The sequence below is a fragment of the Sinohyriopsis cumingii genome, chromosome 16, assembly GCF_028554795.1.
Source record: "Sinohyriopsis cumingii isolate HCF-2022 chromosome 16, ASM2855479v2, whole genome shotgun sequence".
Classification (NCBI taxonomy): Eukaryota; Metazoa; Mollusca; class Bivalvia; order Unionida; family Unionidae; genus Sinohyriopsis; species Sinohyriopsis cumingii.
The window spans coordinates 26,426,335-26,446,221 of NC_142976.1; the positions used below are offsets into that span (position 1 = coordinate 26,426,335).

General features: G+C 34.5%; 1 protein-coding gene across 5 annotated transcripts in view; it reads right to left on the minus strand.

The window, feature by feature from the left end:
* LOC149780109 (E3 ubiquitin-protein ligase TRAF7-like) overlaps positions 1–16,345 on the minus strand; it is a 76,029-nt gene extending 59,684 nt beyond the window's left edge. For all 5 annotated transcript variants that reach the window (XM_089936881.1, XM_089936883.1, XM_089936879.1 and 2 more), the window contains exons 1-3: positions 16,016–16,345; positions 3,271–3,383; positions 236–382 (exon numbers count right to left, since the gene is read on the minus strand). In XM_089936881.1, the coding sequence (XP_089793007.1) occupies positions 236–382; positions 3,271–3,383; positions 16,016–16,242 (487 nt within the window). In that variant the 5' untranslated portion in view covers positions 16,243–16,345. The remainder of the gene's footprint in view (positions 1–235; positions 383–3,270; positions 3,384–16,015) is intronic.
* Between the last annotated feature and the right edge of the window lie 3,542 nt (positions 16,346–19,887).

Sequence of the window (19,887 nt, forward strand, 5' to 3'; positions counted from 1 at the left end):
TTACATCTATGCTGGTACATACAATCTCCAAACAAAAACAATTTTCAGATGGCCATTCATTTTAATAATTACAACAAATTTGGTGATTGTGAACTTGAAGCTTGTCTTGTTCCATGTTGATTGATGCCTTATAATGACCAATGTCATAACATGAGGACCAAATTATAAAGAATCGGAATATTTCTCAAAACACTCACAAGTGGCACTTTAATGCTTCTCATAAGGCAAGACATACCTTTATCTCTATGACCACATGGCATGAAGGGGCAGATTGTTTCATGTTCATCTAGTTCTCGTTTACGAAACTTCCCACACTGACTTGGATTGTTTGGACAAGGCACTGGGATAAATTCACACTGGCTTTCATGCTCACTTCTCTTACCTATAGTTCAGAAAAGATACATATTGAATAATTTGTCCATGTTTTATATAGTTAATTCCTATATCGTATTTATCTTGGGTTTGACTGTGCACACATTCACAGAAATTCCATATTAATGCATGTTGCCAATAAAACACAAATACTTAACACATTTAGCTACACTGATGTTAAATGTGTACTGAAAATAATTACAGCTCTCCCTCATCATAATGACCTTCATTATAACATTTTTCTTGTTATAAGACAGTAAAATATATGGCTCTCATGGACAGCATCATAATGAGGGGTTAGCATGTAAGGTGATCTCATTGTAAGCCAGTATACTCTGGCTCTCTTGGACTGAATTATAATTAGGTTAAACTATCATATGCTTCATTATGAGGGAACCTCATTATAAGATGGCATACTCTATGGATCTCATGGACTGCATTATAATGAGGTTAAACTGTATCATATACTTCATTATGAGGGAACCTCATTATAAGATGGTATACTCTATGGATCTCATGGACAGCATTATAATGAGGGCATACTGTATCATCATCTTTATGGAAATCTCACTATAAGATGGTATACTCCATGGATGCCATTATAATGAGGTTATACTGTATCATGTATTTCATTATAAAGTGTTTTCACTATAACATGGTACACTCCGTGGCTCTCATGGATAACATTATAATGAGGGATTACCACCGTATGCATACAGGGATTGTCCTGGGCTTCGCCAATGTCGCAAATTGCGATTTTTTTTCCTTATTGGCGACAAAAATATCCCATCTGGCGATTTTTTTGGCGACAGACTTTTTGGTTATTTAATTTGTACATACAATCATAGATTTGGACTGGATAAATTAAAAGGGAGAACGAAAGGAAGCCACAAACTTGACTAAGCAATGCATTGGAATCAATCTGTTACACAAACAATCCTTTGTTCGTATTGACAACCCCATCTTTACAGTGCATTGTTACATCATAATCTGCTTATGCTGACATCTGGGCTGAGTACTGTATGCTGCGATACAGTCAATCATGCTACCGCACTATACCTACAACTGACCGACTTCTGAAGACGTGAATAGAACAGATACAATTAATTGAATGGCTAAATCTTCTGTTGTTTTTTTTTTTTTTTTTTTTTTTTTTTACATATACCAGTACAATAGTTTTGCTGAACCTTCATAGAAAACCGATAACCTTTGAAGTACCGACTACTGTGTATAAATACAAAGCAAATGGAAAAATCTCAATCACAATTATGTCTGTCGCCAGTGCAGCATTTTACTCATTGTTCTTTTCCTTTGGCCATCAATCAGTGTTACGGCTGCTGAGACTTAAACTCCGAAACAAGAAATAGCACAAAAAAAAAAACAACCAGTTTTGCATAATTAATAATAATTATTTATTTCTCAAAATACAAGAGTGAAAGAATCTCTAAATTGGGTGTGAATTTATGCTTATATATACGGTCCAATATTGCCAGGTGTTGACTCGTGTAAGTTTCATTCGTGGGAATGGAGATCATATTTTGTTTGTCGAGAAAATTTATACAGCATTCAGTGATCATTCTTGGGATTTAGGAAGCAATTCACTACAAGCTTTGTGAAGCTAGCCATTGGGGGGGGGGGGGCTGCTGATAGACTACTGGTGTCACCTGTCAGTGCTGTGGACTGTGAACGTAGATTCAGTAAGATGAACCTCATAAAAACTGACATCAGAAATAAACTCTGCATCTCGTCTCTCGAGAATTTCATGAGAATCAGCACGTACAGATGTGAAAAATTAGACTTTGAAACTGCATTCAACAAGTGGGCAGCCCTAAAATTGCGACGGATCTTCATGTAACACTTTGTAACATTTTGTTAATGCTTGTTGTAATTAAAGAATTAAGTAACCCATCTTTTGTAATTTTCATTGCCTGTTACATTAATAGACTAAATTAACCCTTGGAAAAATGTACACTACTTGTTCTGGCGACACTTTTTGAAAATTGGCGACAAAATATTGAGGTTGGCGATTTTTTTGGCGACAGCTTTTTAAAAGCCAGGACCATCCCTGTGCATACTTTAATGCAGTAAAACAATTATTACTTGGTTAAAAAAAATTCAAACATGTTCATTATTAAAATCATTATGTTATGTTGTGATTAAGTTTCACATTAAATTAAAAGAATGTTCACATATTTGGACAAAAGAATGGACAGATGAACGATAGGTTCCTTTTTGATGCCCCCTCATCTAGGTAGCTGGGGATAATGAAATATATGCCTTAGTTGAAAAGCATCATTGGATAATTTACAAACGACCTATTAAAACTGACTCCAATGGTAATAAATTGGCATTAATATCACATTTAATACTCGAGTACATTTACTTTTGTGGGCATTTTTTTAACAGTAAAATGTTCACTGGTATGCCACATCCCAAGCAGACTAAATGACCTAGTGGACTTGCTGTTCAGACAAAAATTATTAGTTCACACACAATGGTCCATGTTTAACAAATGCAAATACACATGCATTTAAGTCAAGTCCATCTGACAGATCAGAATCTATGTTGTTTGTTATACTAATTATTCCTAACAGACTGCATTGACATATCTGCCAGCACATTATGCAATGGCAGATCTAGGTCTGTACAGTTTGCAGGTGGACTTTAATGTGATTCTGTGTGGTATAACATAAAAGGTATTGATGGCATGACCTTTTAAGCTAGTTATTTAAGTTTGTGGTTTATATAAATAAATAACCAACAATAATGTGTAACTCATGAATACAAGTGCATTCAGTACCTCATTGAAAATAGTATATGTACATGTAAAGATAATTCCAGTAATTTTTCCTTCTGGAAAGAGAATAAAATAAATATTTATTCTGTATTTTATCTTACCCAGTGGTATTTTGGCCTGGCATCCACTGGGGTCTGGCACATAGTCTCCCTCGTGTTTAATGAGACCATACTTGCAGTAGATTTCCAAATCCTCAATTTGTCCTATGACCAATCTGTTTAAATAAACAAAATTTAAACTTATAAAAATTAAGAAGATGATGTACTTCATTTTCAACAGTTAAATAAAGGCAGACGGTAAAATTTGTATTTATAAATACTTCATTAAATTTGTATCTATGTATGTTTGCTTACAAAATAAAATTTGGAGTATGTTTCAAATATCAATTAAACATTAAGACATACTTATGACTAATATTATTTTCTCAGTATTAATTTTTTAACTTCTATTATGGAGTTTAGTACTTATATCAGTAATTAAAATGGCAAAACAATGTTTTTTGTATGCGTCTATTTCAGAGCTTTTCCAACATTAACCCGTGTGCCTTTTAGTTTTCCAGACATCTATCTACCTTTAATTTCCACCTTTTGCACTATTAAAGATTGTTTTCAGTGACACTCTTAAGTGTCTCTAATCAGACAAAAATGCAGTTTTGATAAGGGAAGTAATTTCTGAACTGCTACCATTGGGTACTATAATGTTTGAGTCATGCCAACCCATGAATCCAGAAGTCTGGATCGGAAAAAATAAATCTGTTGCTGAAGAATATACATAGTATCATTCAGTCATGTGACTCAAATTGCAAATTTCTGAGAAACATACTTTTAATTAATCAATCTAAAACAACTCTGAAATATTTTAGAATCAGCATTTATGTTTGTGAGAGACAGACCAAGTTGAACAAACTTTAAGACAGATCTCAGGAAAAGAATAAACAATAACTACACATCACCATGGTTCTTTACAGCTTGTAATTTTGAGTTCAGCCACTGTATAAGACCTCTAAAAGAGCTTTTAAAGGTGAAACATGGAGCTTCAATGCCTCCTTGTGGTGATAGTTAACATTTTTCTCATTCCAGCAGTTCTGCATGGATTTATATCTCCATTAAAATACTATCTTCTGCAAGAAAGGAAATTTCTTTTGGTATATGGATGACTGTGCTACCAGCCTTGACGACAGATATAGCATGTTTGCCACTGAACTTCACTGTTAGGAGTGGGCTCTGTACCATAAATTCCTCTAATTATGTGGTCCCTACAGACCCTGTACACATGAAATCCTTGACTTATATGGTCCCTATACACAGAGATCGTCCTGGGCTTCGCCAATGTCGCAAATTGCGATTTTTTTTCCTTATTGGCGACAAAAATATCCCATCTGGCAATTTTTTTGGCGACAGACTTTTGGGTTATTTAATTTGTACATACAATCATGGATTTGGACTGGATAAATTAGAATGGAGAACGAAATGAAGCCACAAACTTGACTAAGCAATGCATTGGAATCAATCTGTTACACAAACGATCCTTTGTTCGTATTGACAACCCCATCTTTAGAGTGCATTGTTACATCATAATCTGCTTATGCTGACATCTGGGGCTGAGTACTGTATGCTGTGATACAGACAATCATGCTACCGAACTATACCTACACCTGACCGACTTCTGAAGATGCGAATAGAACAGATACAACTAATTGAATGGCTAATCCTTCTGGTTATTTTTTTTTTACATATACCAATACAATAGTTTTGCTGAACCTTCATAGAAAACTGATAACCTTTGAAATACCGACTACTGTGTATAAATACAAAGCAAATGGAAAAAATCTCAATCACAATTATATCTGTCGCCAGTGCAGCATTTTACTCACTGATCTTTTTCTTTTGCCATCAATCCCGTGTTACGGCTGCAGAGACTTAAACTGCGCAACAAGAAATAGCAACAACGAAAAACAAACAGTTTTGCATAATTAAAAATAATTATTTCTCAAAATTCAGGAGTGAAAGAATCCCTAAATTGGGTGTGAATTTATGCTTAAATATACAGTCCAATATTGTCAGGTGTTGACTCGTGTAAGTTTCATTCATTGGAATGGAGATCCTATTTTGCTTGTCGAGAAAATGTATACAGCATTCAGTGATCATTCTTGGGAAGCAATTCACTACAAGCTTTGAGAAGCTAGCCATAAGGCGGGGGGGGGGGGGGCTGCTGAGAGACTACTGGTGTCACCTGTCAGCACTGTAGACTGTGAACGTGGATTCATTAAAATGAACCTCATAAAAACTGACATCAGAAATAAACTCTGCATCTCATCTCTCAAGAATTTAATGAGAATCAGCATGTACTGATGTGAAAAATTAGGCTTTGAAACTGCATTCAACAAGTGGGTAGCCCTAAAATCGCGACAGATCTTCATGTAACACTTTGTAACATTTTGTTAATGCTTGTTGTAATTAAAGTATTAACCAACCCATCTTTTGTAATTTTCATTGCCTGTTACATTAATAGACTAAATTAACACTTGGAAAAATGTACGCTACTTGTTCTGGCGACACTTTTTGAAAATTGGCGACAAAATATTGAGGTTGGCGATTTTTTTGGCGACAGCTTTTTAAAAGCCAGGACCATCCCTGCTATACATCCTGTACACATGGAACTCTCAAATTATGCTGTCCCTATACATCCTGTACACATGAAACTCTCAAATTATTCTGTCCCTATGCACCCTGTACACATGGAACTCTCAAATTATGCTGTCCCTATACACCCTGTACACATGGAACTCTCAAATTATGCTGTCCCATACATCCTGTACACATGAAACTCTCAAATTATTCTGTCCCTATGCACCCTGTACACATGAAACTCTCAACTTATTCTGTCCCTATACACCCTGTACACATAAAACTCTCAAATTATTCTGTCCCTATACACACTGTACACATGAAACTCTCAAATTATTCTGTCCCTATACACCCTGTACACATGAAACTCTCAACTTATTCTGTCCCTATACACCTGTACACATGAAACTCTCAAATTATTCTGTCCCTATGCACCCTGTACACATGAAACTCTCAAATTATGCTGTCCCATACATCCTGTACACATGAAACTCTCAAATTATTCTGTCCCTATGCACCCTGTACACATGAAACTCTCAAATTATTCTGTCCCTATGCACCCTGTACACATGAAACTCTCAAATTATGCTGTCCCTATACACCTGTACACATGAAACTCTCAAATTATTCTGTCCCTATACACCCTGTACACATGAAACTCTCAAATTATTCTGTCCCTATGCACCCTGTACACATGAAACTCTCAAATTATGCTGTCCCATACATCCTGTACACATGAAACTCTCAAATTATTCTGTCCCTATGCACCCTGTACACATGAAACTCTCAAATTATTCTGTCCCTATGCACCCTGTACACATGAAACTCTCAAATTATGCTGTTCCTATACACCTGTACACATGAAACTCTCAAATTATTCTGTCCCTATACACCCTGTACACATGAAACTCTCAAATTATTCTGTCCCTATACACCCTGTACACATGAAACTCTCACATTATGCTGTCCCTATACACCCTGTACACATGAAACTCTCAAATTATTCTGTCCCTATACACCCTGTAAACATGAAACTCTCAAATTATGCTGTCCCTATACACCTGTACACATGAAACTCTCAAATTATTCTGTCCCTATACACCCTGTACACATGAAACTCTCAAATTATGCTGTCCCTATACACCCTGTACACATGAAACTCTCAAATTATGCTGTCCCTATACACCCTGTACACATGAAACTCTCAAATTATTCTGTCCCTATACACCCTGTACACATGAAACTCTCAAATTATGCTGTCCCTATACACCCTGTACACATGAAACTCTCAAATTATGCTGTCCCATACATACTGTACACATGAAACTCTCAAATTATTCTGTCCCTATACACCCTGTACACATGAAACTCTCAAATTATGCTGTCCCTATACACCCTGTACACATGAAACTCTCAAATTATTCTGTCCCTATACACCCTGTACACATGAAACTCTCAAATTATGCTGTCCCATACACCCTGTACACATGAAACTCTCAAATTATTCTGTCCCTATGCACCCTGTACACATGAAACTCTCAAATTATGCTGTCCCTATACACCCTGTACACATGAAACTCTCAAATTATGCTGTCCCTATGCACCCTGTACACATGAAACTCTCAAATTATTCTGTCCCTATGCACCCTGTACACATGAAACTCTCAAATTATTCTGTCCCTATGCACCCTGTACACATGAAACTCTCAAATTATGCTGTCCCTATACACCCTGTACACATGAAACTCTCAAATTATGCTGTCCCTATACACCCTGTACACATGAAACTCTCAAATTATGCTGTCCCTATACACCCTGTACACATGAAACTCTCAAATTATTCTGTCCCTATGCACCCTGTACACATGAAACTCTCAAATTATGCTGTCCCTATACACCCTGTACACATGAAACTCTCAAATTATGCTGTCCCTATACACCCTGTACACATGAAACTCTCAAATTATGCTGTCCCTATACACCCTGTACACATGAAACTCTCAAATTATGCTGTCCCTATACACCCTGTACACATGAAACTCTCAAATTATTCTGTCCCTATACACCCTGTACACATGAAACTCTCAAATTATGCTGTCCCTATACACCCTGTACACATGAAACTCTCAAATTATGCTGTCCCTATACACCTGTACACATGAAACTCTCAAATTATTCTGTCCCTATACACCCTGTACACATGAAACTCTCAAATTATTCTGTCCCAATACACCCTGTACACATGAAACTCTCAAATTATGCTGTCCCTATATACTCTGTACACATGAAACTCTCAAATTATGCTGTTCCTATACACCCTGTACACATGAAACTCTCAAATTATGCTGTCCCTATACACCCTGTACACATGAAACTCTCAAATTATTCTGTCCCTATACACACTGTACACATGAAACTCTCAAATTATTCTGTCCCTATACACCCTGTACACATGAAACTCTCAAATTATGCTGTCCCTATATACTCTGTACACATGAAACTCTCAAATTATGCTGTTCCTATACACTCTGTACACATGAAACTCTCAAATTATGCTGTCCCTATACACCCTGTACACATGAAACTCTCAAATTATGCTGTCCCTATACACCCTGTACACATGAAACTCTCAAATTATGCTGTTCCTATACACCTGTACACATGAAACTCTCAAATTATTCTGTCCCTATACACCCTGTACACATGAAAATCTCAAATTATTCTGTCCCTATACACCTGTACACATGAAACTCTCAAATTATGCTGTCCCATACACCCTGTACACATGAAACTCTCAAATTATGCTGTCCCTATACACCTGTACACATGAAACTCTCAAATTATGCTGTCCCTATACACCCTGTACATATAAATCCTTGAACTATGGAAAGGATACTTGACATGTATCTTTCTCTAAATACAGGAATCTGAAATGATCTGCTGGATTGATTCTTCTCATATCTTTACAAAGATATTCACTAAAAAGAATTAACATGTAACTGACACTTATAAACAAAGATTTTGCAAATTCCATCACTAAACTTCAAACAGATGTGGATATTTTAAGATATGGATTGCTGTATTATTAATGATTTATAAAAATTTAAAAAAACATGCCAGGCAATAAAACGTCTTGTCTATTTTACTGGTGTGCAAAAGTGGGATGTTAATTTTATGGATGTTCTGAAGAGGCAGTCTGTCTGAAGTGGGTAATTAAAACACTCAGACTTTATCGTGTTGATAATGTCACGTCTAAAGCAATTTGAAAAACTAGCTGGCTCTAGTGAGGACTTGACAAGTTGTGATGTTTTGATAATTAATCTTGGTTTTCTTGCTTTCACTGTTTATGAATAATTTAGATAAGTACACAAGTTTAGACCATCTCGCTGTGATGTCAGCAATTATTTTACCAATAATCTGATCTCTCTATATATATAGTGTGACCCTGCTATAACACAGTAGTTGGGAGCCATAGAACCCAAATGTGTTATAGACCGAATCGTGTTATCAGCAACCAGGTCAGTTAGCTTAAGAAAATGATGCATGTACCCCAACAAATCTGCGGGGGTGGAGGGGGTGTAGGTAATAAATGCGGGCAGTAAAATATGTGCTTCATCGGCACCGTTACCATCTTAAATTGATGCATTTTAAATGTGAAATACACCTGTAGTGAAAACAGATAAGGCATACATATTATTTTACTTTATTTAGAGAACCATGGATTGGTACATATATGTGTATACTGTTTTTATATACATGTCTTATGTATAGCATGAATAGTATCAACACCGTGTATTCATCCTCGAATCTCATCACATACATTGAATCCACAATACAAGTATTTCCATCGAATAAATCCACAGATTTAAAATATTCAATAATTTTGTCACAGGTCATATAGGTCTGAATTCAGTGGATAAAAATAGCACAATCACATAACGAATGATGAAACACATTTACTTTTCAGTACATCCAAAGTCAGTAAAAGTTAGTTTGCGTTTTAAGCCACCGTTGGTAGCATTCGTAAGCACAAATTTTTTCCCTGCAAAATGGCAACTTTCACAGCACAGTAAACTTGTTCCACTCATGTTGAAAAATGCAAAAATCCATCAGATTCATTGCTTTTATTTAAGTTTGGTACTGACTTCTTTGAAGAAAAGTTCTTTGTTTTTATTGAAGACTGTAGTCAGCTTTCCTTGATGAAATATGTATGCGCATTGAAGTCACTGCTAAAGGCCAGCTTTAGAAAACCAAACAAATGCCTGTTTCTTATTGTGGCATCAACATCAAATAATTGTATTGCATTCTTGTGACTGATTTGTTTCCATTTGCTTAGTACGTTTTCATAACATTCGGTGCTTGAAAGGTAATGTTTTCTTTGAAATTTCAGCAAAATATTTTATCAGGGTACATTTTTAAAAAAGGAATTGGCCGTCATTTGGTCAATCGTAGTTACAGTTCTTCCTTGCCTACTGAATAAACCAACAAGATTTTTTTTACATTTGTGGTTGCGGAGTGATGCTGTCTTCCTCTCAATTAAACAAAGGGTCAATGGACGATAGAGACACAGGTGTTCTGGTCTGATGACAAGGATTAGTACAGAACATGTGGGTATTCTGAAGGATTTAATTCTGAGTGGAAAGAAGAGAAATTTTACATACCATCCACCCACAAATGTCAGTCTATGTAAATATGTTAATTACTTGCAAGTGGCCAAAAATCTGTCGAAAGATAGATGATGAGATAATGCCTCATCCGGTTGATCTCTGCTACCAGAAATGTCAACAACATACAGTACTCATGCTCAATGTCAACATAAGTGGATTATGATATAACAATGCACTGTTAAAATGGCTTGTCAATATGGACAAAGAAATTGTTTATATAACAACAGATAAATTTCAGTGCCTCTGAATTTCTCCACTCCAAACCAATGGGTGTATATACAAGTTTAAAGCCAACATTGTCAAAACAACAAAAAAATCACCAAATGTTATATTTTGCAACCAATTAGGAAAATAAAATCGCAGTTTGCGACATTAGTGAAGCCCTACACGATCCTAGAATAAACATTTTAGACCTTTTTTCGTACTTTTAAGAAGACAAAACTTTTTTTTCGTGTACTAGAAAAATACATATAAAATTTCTGGAGCCACTCCACGATCATCTTGTATTATTCATGCACAATCTCTTCCTTGAAATGATAATAAATGTTTTACATTTTTTTGTGTAGTTTTCAGAATTTTTTTTTCATGTGCACAAAAAATGCATGCATATAAAATTTTGGGAGCCACGCCGCGACCATGTTATATCCGAATTGGCATTATAGCAGGGAGTGCTATAGCAGGGTCACACACACTATATATATATATATATATATATATATATATATATATATATATATATATATATATATATATATGCACACACACACACACACAGATACTTAGAGACTTTTAAGGCATATGAAGGAATGAAGGAACAACTTTTACATTACATCTGGACTATTCACATATTAATTTCCAAAGTTATGTTAAGTACATACTAATACTTGTTCAATGTTTCAGTGCAGAATTCTAAAACAATAATCATCAAACTGTGCCTGCATATGATGATATTATCAAATATTTGGCATACCTTGTTTCAAATATTCAATCTATGCTGCATGATAAATTTCTGCTTCTCTTGACCTAATTTTGTTACCAAATGTTGGCAATGCATATTTAATTTTTTATAGTCTCTGCATTACAAGCAGGACTTCACTGTCCTTAGTTTAATCTGTCCCTATAGACTTTCTCTCAGTATTTATTTATTCATCTGTTTATCTATTTGTTCAAGCATTTTAAATGCAAAATATATACTGTCCCTTTTATTAATACCTTTTCATCTGTCTTCATTAACATACACCATTTACATCCCCTGTTGATCGGGAAGCTTTATTTTTCACTGTTACCATCTTATCATTTTAATTTCAACTATCTGGTTTTTAAATCGCTGGTCGATATGAGACTTTTTATAATTTTTAAAAGATTATACATATAACATTTTGTATGGCACTGAATAGCCAAACGGTACTGATGTGCTGTTAAAATACAATCAATCACTCGATCTGTTCAAGTGGAAGTGGGGGGGGGCTATATTCTACTGTATGATATTTTAGCATATTTGTAATTATTATGTGATCCTTTCATTTTTGGTATATCAAGAAATTCAAATACCAAAATCATTCAGAGCATTTAATTTTAAAAAAAATTAAAAAAATCAAAAATTTAATAGCTTTATTTTAAATATAGAATTTACCATGAGCAGACAAATAATTTTTCAAAATCATAAAACAGCAAGCTTTTGTACATGTATAGCTACTAAAATTACATAAAACATATGGATCTGCACCAGTTTTAACAGAATGTTAACTTATTTTATGTAATATGTTTGGTTAGTAGTGGAGATAAAATAAGCACTTGGTGTAGGAAATACTGCGTCTCTGCTACTACATACAATGATACACAGAATCAAGAATAAGTAAAGATCTTGGCCTTGAGTTTTCTTTCTGGACAATTCTGTGCTTTTGCAGAGCTGGACTTACTAGCATTTAATATTTCTTAATTTTCCTTAAAGTAAGAATGTACTCGGTTAATAATAACTAAGTAAAGAGTTTCAATACCAATAGAGTATACGAATGAAACTCGATTTAAAAACGTTTTCCAGAACATATGGTATTTGGTAGTAGATCTGAAACAAGCATGAGGTAATTGGTTCTGAACAACAACTGATGTAGTCCCTATGATGAAATTGTGTAGACATCATGATCTTTTGTACTGAATATAGCCTTTTAAAGCAAAGATTTTAAATAGATGTAATTACTGATAATATATCACAATCACACATACATATATATGCAACAAACATGTGATGCATGATGACAGCAGTTCTAGTAATTGCTAAAATAATGTGACAATAAAGGAATCATGCGGAAATGGTAAATCGTAGTATACTCCAATACTGTATTATTGTGGGCTCTATATTATCGTGGCAAACAGGATTTTCTGATAAATTTTGGACACATGATGTTTAGCGGTTGTTTACGAATGTAAAGGTGTAGCCAGTAGGGACACAAATATCTTATAGCACAAGTTTAAATTGAAAACAAAAATGAACCTACCTTTTTGTAAAGTGCATGAAATTCCGCTGATCATCATATACAAAACTCCAGTCTAAATTGCTATACCTGCATTGGCTTTGATTACCAAATATATTCAGTGCATCATCTGACATTTTAAGATTATACGTCATATACTGATGGTGACATAACGTGTCCTTACAAGATTAAGGTTGCAATTTCATTCCATGGTAGCCAATATGGACCAAAATTGACAAAATGTTGCTTATAATCATACTTCTCGTATATAAATAAAAATACAATAACAGTTAAACTTTCTTGAAATCAATAATATTTAAATAATAATAATGATATTAATACTAATTTCCGATATATTTATATTTTTTGCCCACACTGCATTTAAAATTCATACAGAGCTCAATAATAATTGTTTTTAATTTGTAATGTTGTAATTCATGGATTTCCATTTTAATTACATTTGTGTGTTCAATTTGATCATTGGATCCTTTTGTTCAGTGTAAAAATATTTTGCCAGTACAAGCGTGGATCATTCCTTCTCATGGGTAAATTGCAATTTATGTTTATTATTATACATGTGTGCTACCATACTTAAGTTAGGCAAGATGTAAAGTCATTGAAACTTTACAAATTATAAGCAAGCAGCAATACCAAAACACTTTTAATGTGTACTGATAAGAACATTAAGTAACACAATAATACAGTGTTCCAGGTAGTCTGAGTTTCCTCTGACCCTTGCCACCCCATTTTTGATATTTGGACATGAGAAAATAAATCATATTCCTATCAATATCATGCAGGTATATTTTGATGAAAGGTTGTTCAAGTTTGCTGGGCCAGCTAGTAAGCGGCTACCCCATGTCCTACAATGTAAGACATAGCACATGTTGGTTTTGTGTTAGTGCTATGTCTTACTATCCAAATAACGGCACTGTATCGGAACAAGCAGTCAAAGTTTCAGGAATATCTCATATACTTGGCAACATATATCTACACTCTTCCACTAATTTATGTGTAATTAATATATTTACTGTGCTGTCTTTATCATGGTGGAATGAAAATATGACACTAGCAAATGGATGCATTTTCATGTTCAGCATGTTAATTTTCAGACACATGCATGGAAGGCAGCATCACGCTGCTACCACAAAGTTAAAGAAAAATATATCTTACTTATTGGTTTATTCAATAGGCATGGAGGGACAGTAACTAGAATAGTCCAAATGATGGCCAATTCCTTTTTAAAGTTGTGTCTAACAATGGCAACATCTCTGTTGATTAAACCATCCACGCAAATGTATATTTTATTATTGACAACGGATCCAATATCATAAATTGCAGCAAGAAATCAAAGAGTAGCTTTTCTGATGATTGCAGTAGTTGGACACAGCTTTGGGTTTCTCACCGAAATTCTTTTATTTATTATGTGCAGATGGTGATCTCAAGAAAACATATTTTTATATGGGTCAGTTCTATAAGCATCCAAAGTTAAAGAAGAACATGGGCAGATGGAGTGGAAGTAAACACCAATGGACCTTCAACCAGAATCAAACAAAGTTGTTATGGTTCATAGGTACTATCTTTGCTAAAAGCAGATAAGTTGTGTAAGAAAAGAGTTACTTGGTTAGGGGAAGGGGGATTAACAAGTCAGCTTGCTGTAGTAGAATACAATGGCACATTTCCTGATCTAGCCTCCACCCCAGAAATTCAAAGATCTAGTATCAGAATATTAGGTTCACCAGACTTTGTAATGACAGAAATAAAGGACATGTTACAGATAGACAAACCAAAAATGATCTATGCAAAGCTTAAGAAGAAATATGATGAGGTGACGCGACCGACTGGAATACAGCAAACACTTGACAAAAAGAAGTATGAAAAATCGCAGGGACATACTACTGGACATAGAAAAACTGTCACGGATCATATTCAGCAACTTGAGAATATGATTACACGAAGCCATCCTTTCAATAGAACTCTAATACAGACTAATGGGAAAACTCCATGCATTTTACTTTATGACACTGAACAGCTAACTGACATAAAGAATATGTACTGCACTGGACATACCGTTTTAGGAGTGGATAAAACATTTAACTTCTGTGACATGCATGTGACTGTGACTTCTTAAAAACAACTTTCTATAATTAGACAGCATACATGACAACCACCAGTTTTTATAGGACCAGTCTTCATGCACGACAACAGCGACTTTGAGAGTTGTATGCAGAGGCCAAAGTCTTATCAGTTTAATTGATATAACCTGGGATGTGTTGATTCGTGTTGTTGTTACATTTAATCTTATTTTCTCTCTGTGTGGGCAAGTCCAACTTGCCTTATTTGTATATTAATTTTTAAACATTTGTGTGTTATATCAAACAAATACACTTTGAAATATGTTCCAAAAATTATCTTGTGTATTAAACCCATTTCTGCCACTATCCAATATCACATACTCTTCTTCCAATAGCAGAATAGGTTTAAAAAATGATAACGAAAGACGGAAATGATTTGATACACCATTCTCGCATGTTTCTTTGCATTTAGACCATTATTGTGCATAATTCATGATAGTTACACTTAAACTATACAGCTTTTTCACCTGCTGGGTTGCGCAAATCTCCCACCCACCGGAACTTAAGATAAGAAAAATGTAATTATTAATAACCACAATATAATAATCAGCTTAATAAATCAATATTAATATGTGTTTATTATTAATAGCTGAAGCATTCAACTTATGTATAAACTGCAATACATGCTGTTAATATTTTTAAAAAATTACTTTCCAAACTGTCGCCAAAATGCGCCGTTTCCAGCTTCTTTTTAATTTGATGTTGCATCACTTGCAGAAAAGAAAGTACATATTAATTTATTATATAACTAATATTAAATGTCACAGATATGAATTAAACATACACAACCAAAATACACTATGGTATATACGATAAAATTGAAGTGCGTTTCGGTGTTTCTATTGCGCTCCGGCGTTTCGGTGCGTTCCGGTGTTTCTATGCACCCGTGTTTCTACAGCATTCATGTCAATTAAATCAATCCTTAAATCAATCCACAAATTTTTACCTATTGACCACGAGCTGTGAGGTGTCACAATGATTGCCATCTAGTGGGCAGTGGGTACAGGCGAAGGCGCACTTTTTACAAAATGTGTGTCCACAATGTACATTTATCACAGGATCAACATACAACTTCCGACATACTGGACACTGTAGATGCTGACTCGGTGGAACACTGTAAACTGTTGGGGATAAATTGTCATCATTTTGATTTTCGTCTGTCTTTTGTGACATTCCAAAATAATCTAGTTATTTGATCATTATCTCACATTTCCCCTGATATCTGACTCACATACCGTTACAGATTGACACTTCCGGGTATCTCTTTAGTTCAACAGTATCAAGAACCGGAAGTCCACAGCGAGAACCGCTGCAAAACATCCCCACTGGGAACCAATTCAAGAGTAATTTCCCTTTATTAACGTACACAGAACAACAACAACAAAAGAGCTAATAAATATGTTACCCCTGTCTCGTCACGTAAAGTTAAATAGCAATATTTCTTTGTAAAGCGATTTTTCTTCTTTTTTCTCTCACGGCTAAAGCGAAGGCATATGAAAACACACATATCTCTCTGTCTGTCTCTCTCTCATATTTGATATTTCAATGCAACATGACAATTATTACATACGTTTCTTACGTTAACAGAGAAAATTTGTCTGCAAAATATTAGACCTCAATTTGTGGCTATCATTGTTCATGTTAAATTTACAATTAGTAAGTAAAAACTTATTTCTACTACTAAATATTACATCAACAGTGACACTCTCTCTCTCTCTCTCTCTCTCTCTCTCTCTTAGATACATCCGCGATAGGAATTAAATACCGCACCTTTGAGCACAAAATTCAGATGAAATTTAGGGACATTTTGGAATCCTCGATTAATATGAGTAAACTCTTACACATAACAAACAACTCCTAGTACAATGTACGTAATTATATTTCGTATTGTAGGCTTCTTTACACCATACTCACATCGAACTAACCCCACTGGTTTCAGAATGTTTAAAATGTTTGATAAGTCTCGCATACAGATCTCATAAGAAATTTCAAAGTATAAGATCTCAAAAGCCCTATACAAATTCACGACTGTTTTTTATTTATTTATTTATTTATTTATTTATTTATTTATTTATTTATTTATTTTAATCTTGTACCCATAATATGTCGAATACGAGCATTTACATCAGCGATCATACCATTCTCACCAGGAACCAAAACAATTAAAGGCAGTATCTAGCAATAGTCAAAATAATTCCTAAGTTATTTCAAATTCTGCGTCCATGATCAATCTAGGAATTTTACGAAGTGTTTTTTCTCTGACATGTAGTACCTACTAAAATGGGGTGTGTAATATCGCTCGGATTATTGCATCCGTACTGTAAACCAGCCTCTAGATTCGTGTTTCTCTACAACAAAATAATAAATATAGTCCAGTCTGTAAATGTACAGAAATCAAAGAATATCACCCAGTTCTTTTGTTTCATGTTCCTTCAAAGATACATGGACATGTGCTGTGAAGTACCGTATGAATTCTAGCACCCGTATCAACAACTTGTACATCTGTGTTTGTATTTGCCTAATTAAACTTGTACCTCTGTGTTTGTATGTGCCCAGGTAAAATGTATTGGGCTTCCATCACATCAACCTACCATTTAAATTTTAGCATACGTGCTCAGAACGAACTTGTATATTTCTCTTTGTAAATGCCTGAGTAATATATATTGGGTTTCCTTCATATTTGTAGACGTCAAATTATCTCCATGTAGAGTATGGACATTTCACATCATGAATGATAAAATCCCCGCTGGGAACCAAAACAACTTCACGTATGTTTCATGATAATATAGTTAGGATATTGGAAATTATGTGAGCTGTATAAATCAACAACTTTCATACTGTTCGTTGTTTACATGTTTAACTTACATGAAAGATTTCCGGACCTGTGTTATAAAGTACCGTATCAATTTTTGCATCCGTACTAAAACCAATCTATATATTTCTCTTTGTAAATGCCTGAGTCATATCTGTTTGATTTCTTACACATCTGTACACGTCACATTAACTCCATGTATGTCATTTAACGTCTCTTGGTCCTTAGATATTGCAATTTGGCAGCTTCATTTTTAAATCATTGCTACACTCGTTTCTCTGAGGCTCATAACCATGACCTTCTTACCAAAATAAATATCAGTATAACAGGTTTTTTTTAATATATATATATATATATATATATATATATATATATATATATATATATATATATATATATATATATATATATATATATATATATATATATACAATAACCATCTGATACGAACCACCATTAAATTAAAAGACTAATATACAGTTACTGTATTATTAATGTGGAGGAATAATAATATCGATTTCTTAAAGTTTGAAACATTGATTTCTTTACCAATGATTTTATTTCAATTTGAGAAAACGTTTATGTACATTTATATACTTAGAATGAATGAAATGAAATAAACAAAGAAGAAAGAAAGGAAAAATGAAAAAGAAAGCGACACTTCCCACAAAACTCCTACGGTTTTGAAGTAAGTACCCCAGATGCTAGTAAAAATGATGGAACAGTTTGATTCATTTTATAAATAAATACTTTAATATTTTCAGGTGTGCGTGTGTACATAAAGCATTGCATGAAATGCAAACTGCCCTTCCGGTACCAAGAATGGGCCGCTGGGATTCACAATTACAACGATTCATTATCCCTTGGTTTTGATGTCTGCATGCGCTTTCGATCTGGACTGAAGGTAATTCTATTACATATGTAGATCATCTGCAAATGCAATATCAATATTTTCTAGCACTGAACACTGAACATTTTCAGTCAATGTCTTTACTAACCTCATGCGATTTGAATTAAAGTTATATGATTGCACATTGCCTCTATCTGCAAAGCGTTCCTTCTTTATCCTATACAGCCAATATTTGGCATCACATTTATTAGTACTCTATGCCATGTAAATAATAAGTAAGTATGTGCCAAGAGGTTACTTGTTTGTCATGTCCGAGACAACTCCACCTCCCATTATGCTGTCAACTATGGCTGGAAATTGTCCAAAATGTGTAATTGTCGGATTATCTCTCTCTCTATCCGTTTTGTTTCTACTTTTGATTATCAGCTATACCATATATATATATATTGTTCGACATATTTTGGCGATAAAGTTATGTTCTGTCTTGGCAGTACAGTCTCTCTTTGGATGGATTAAAGGGGTTTGAATCTACTCGAAAATCTGCATTACAGATGCCGCGTGTATACGTCTACAAAATTTATGACTTGGAAGCACGGACCAGAAATACTAACATGTCTTGGATTCTTGGGATAACAATATCGGTAGATGGAAGCGGTAAACGATTTTACTATGGGACAGTAGGTCGGCATAAAAAATTATATATATTTGGGAATGTATTGATGCATCGTCTCCAATATGTCTTTATCCAATTTTAAAATATCTTTTGGTATTTTATATTTCTAAGCGCTATAACCGACGATCAAATTTTGTCTCTGATCTAATTTGTACAACACAATGTTTCATGCCAATCACTCTTTAATCGGTCTCATCAATTGAAAAGTTTCAGACAGCTGATTTAATAATGTCAAAATTACTTGACAGAGTCGCTTATATTAAAACCAATGAACTTTTTAAATATTTGCAGAACCACGTAGCTATTGGACGTTCCGTAGCGATACTGGAAGATGCATTGAACGAGGATCTTTAATTGTGATCAGACAGAACAAGCATATCTTCTGTTTGAATCACTGACTAATCACGATGGTATCCCATGACACTTTTGGGATTGTGTTAGAAAATCGTGCTTCAGATTTCCAGGCAAGTAAAGTATGCTCTT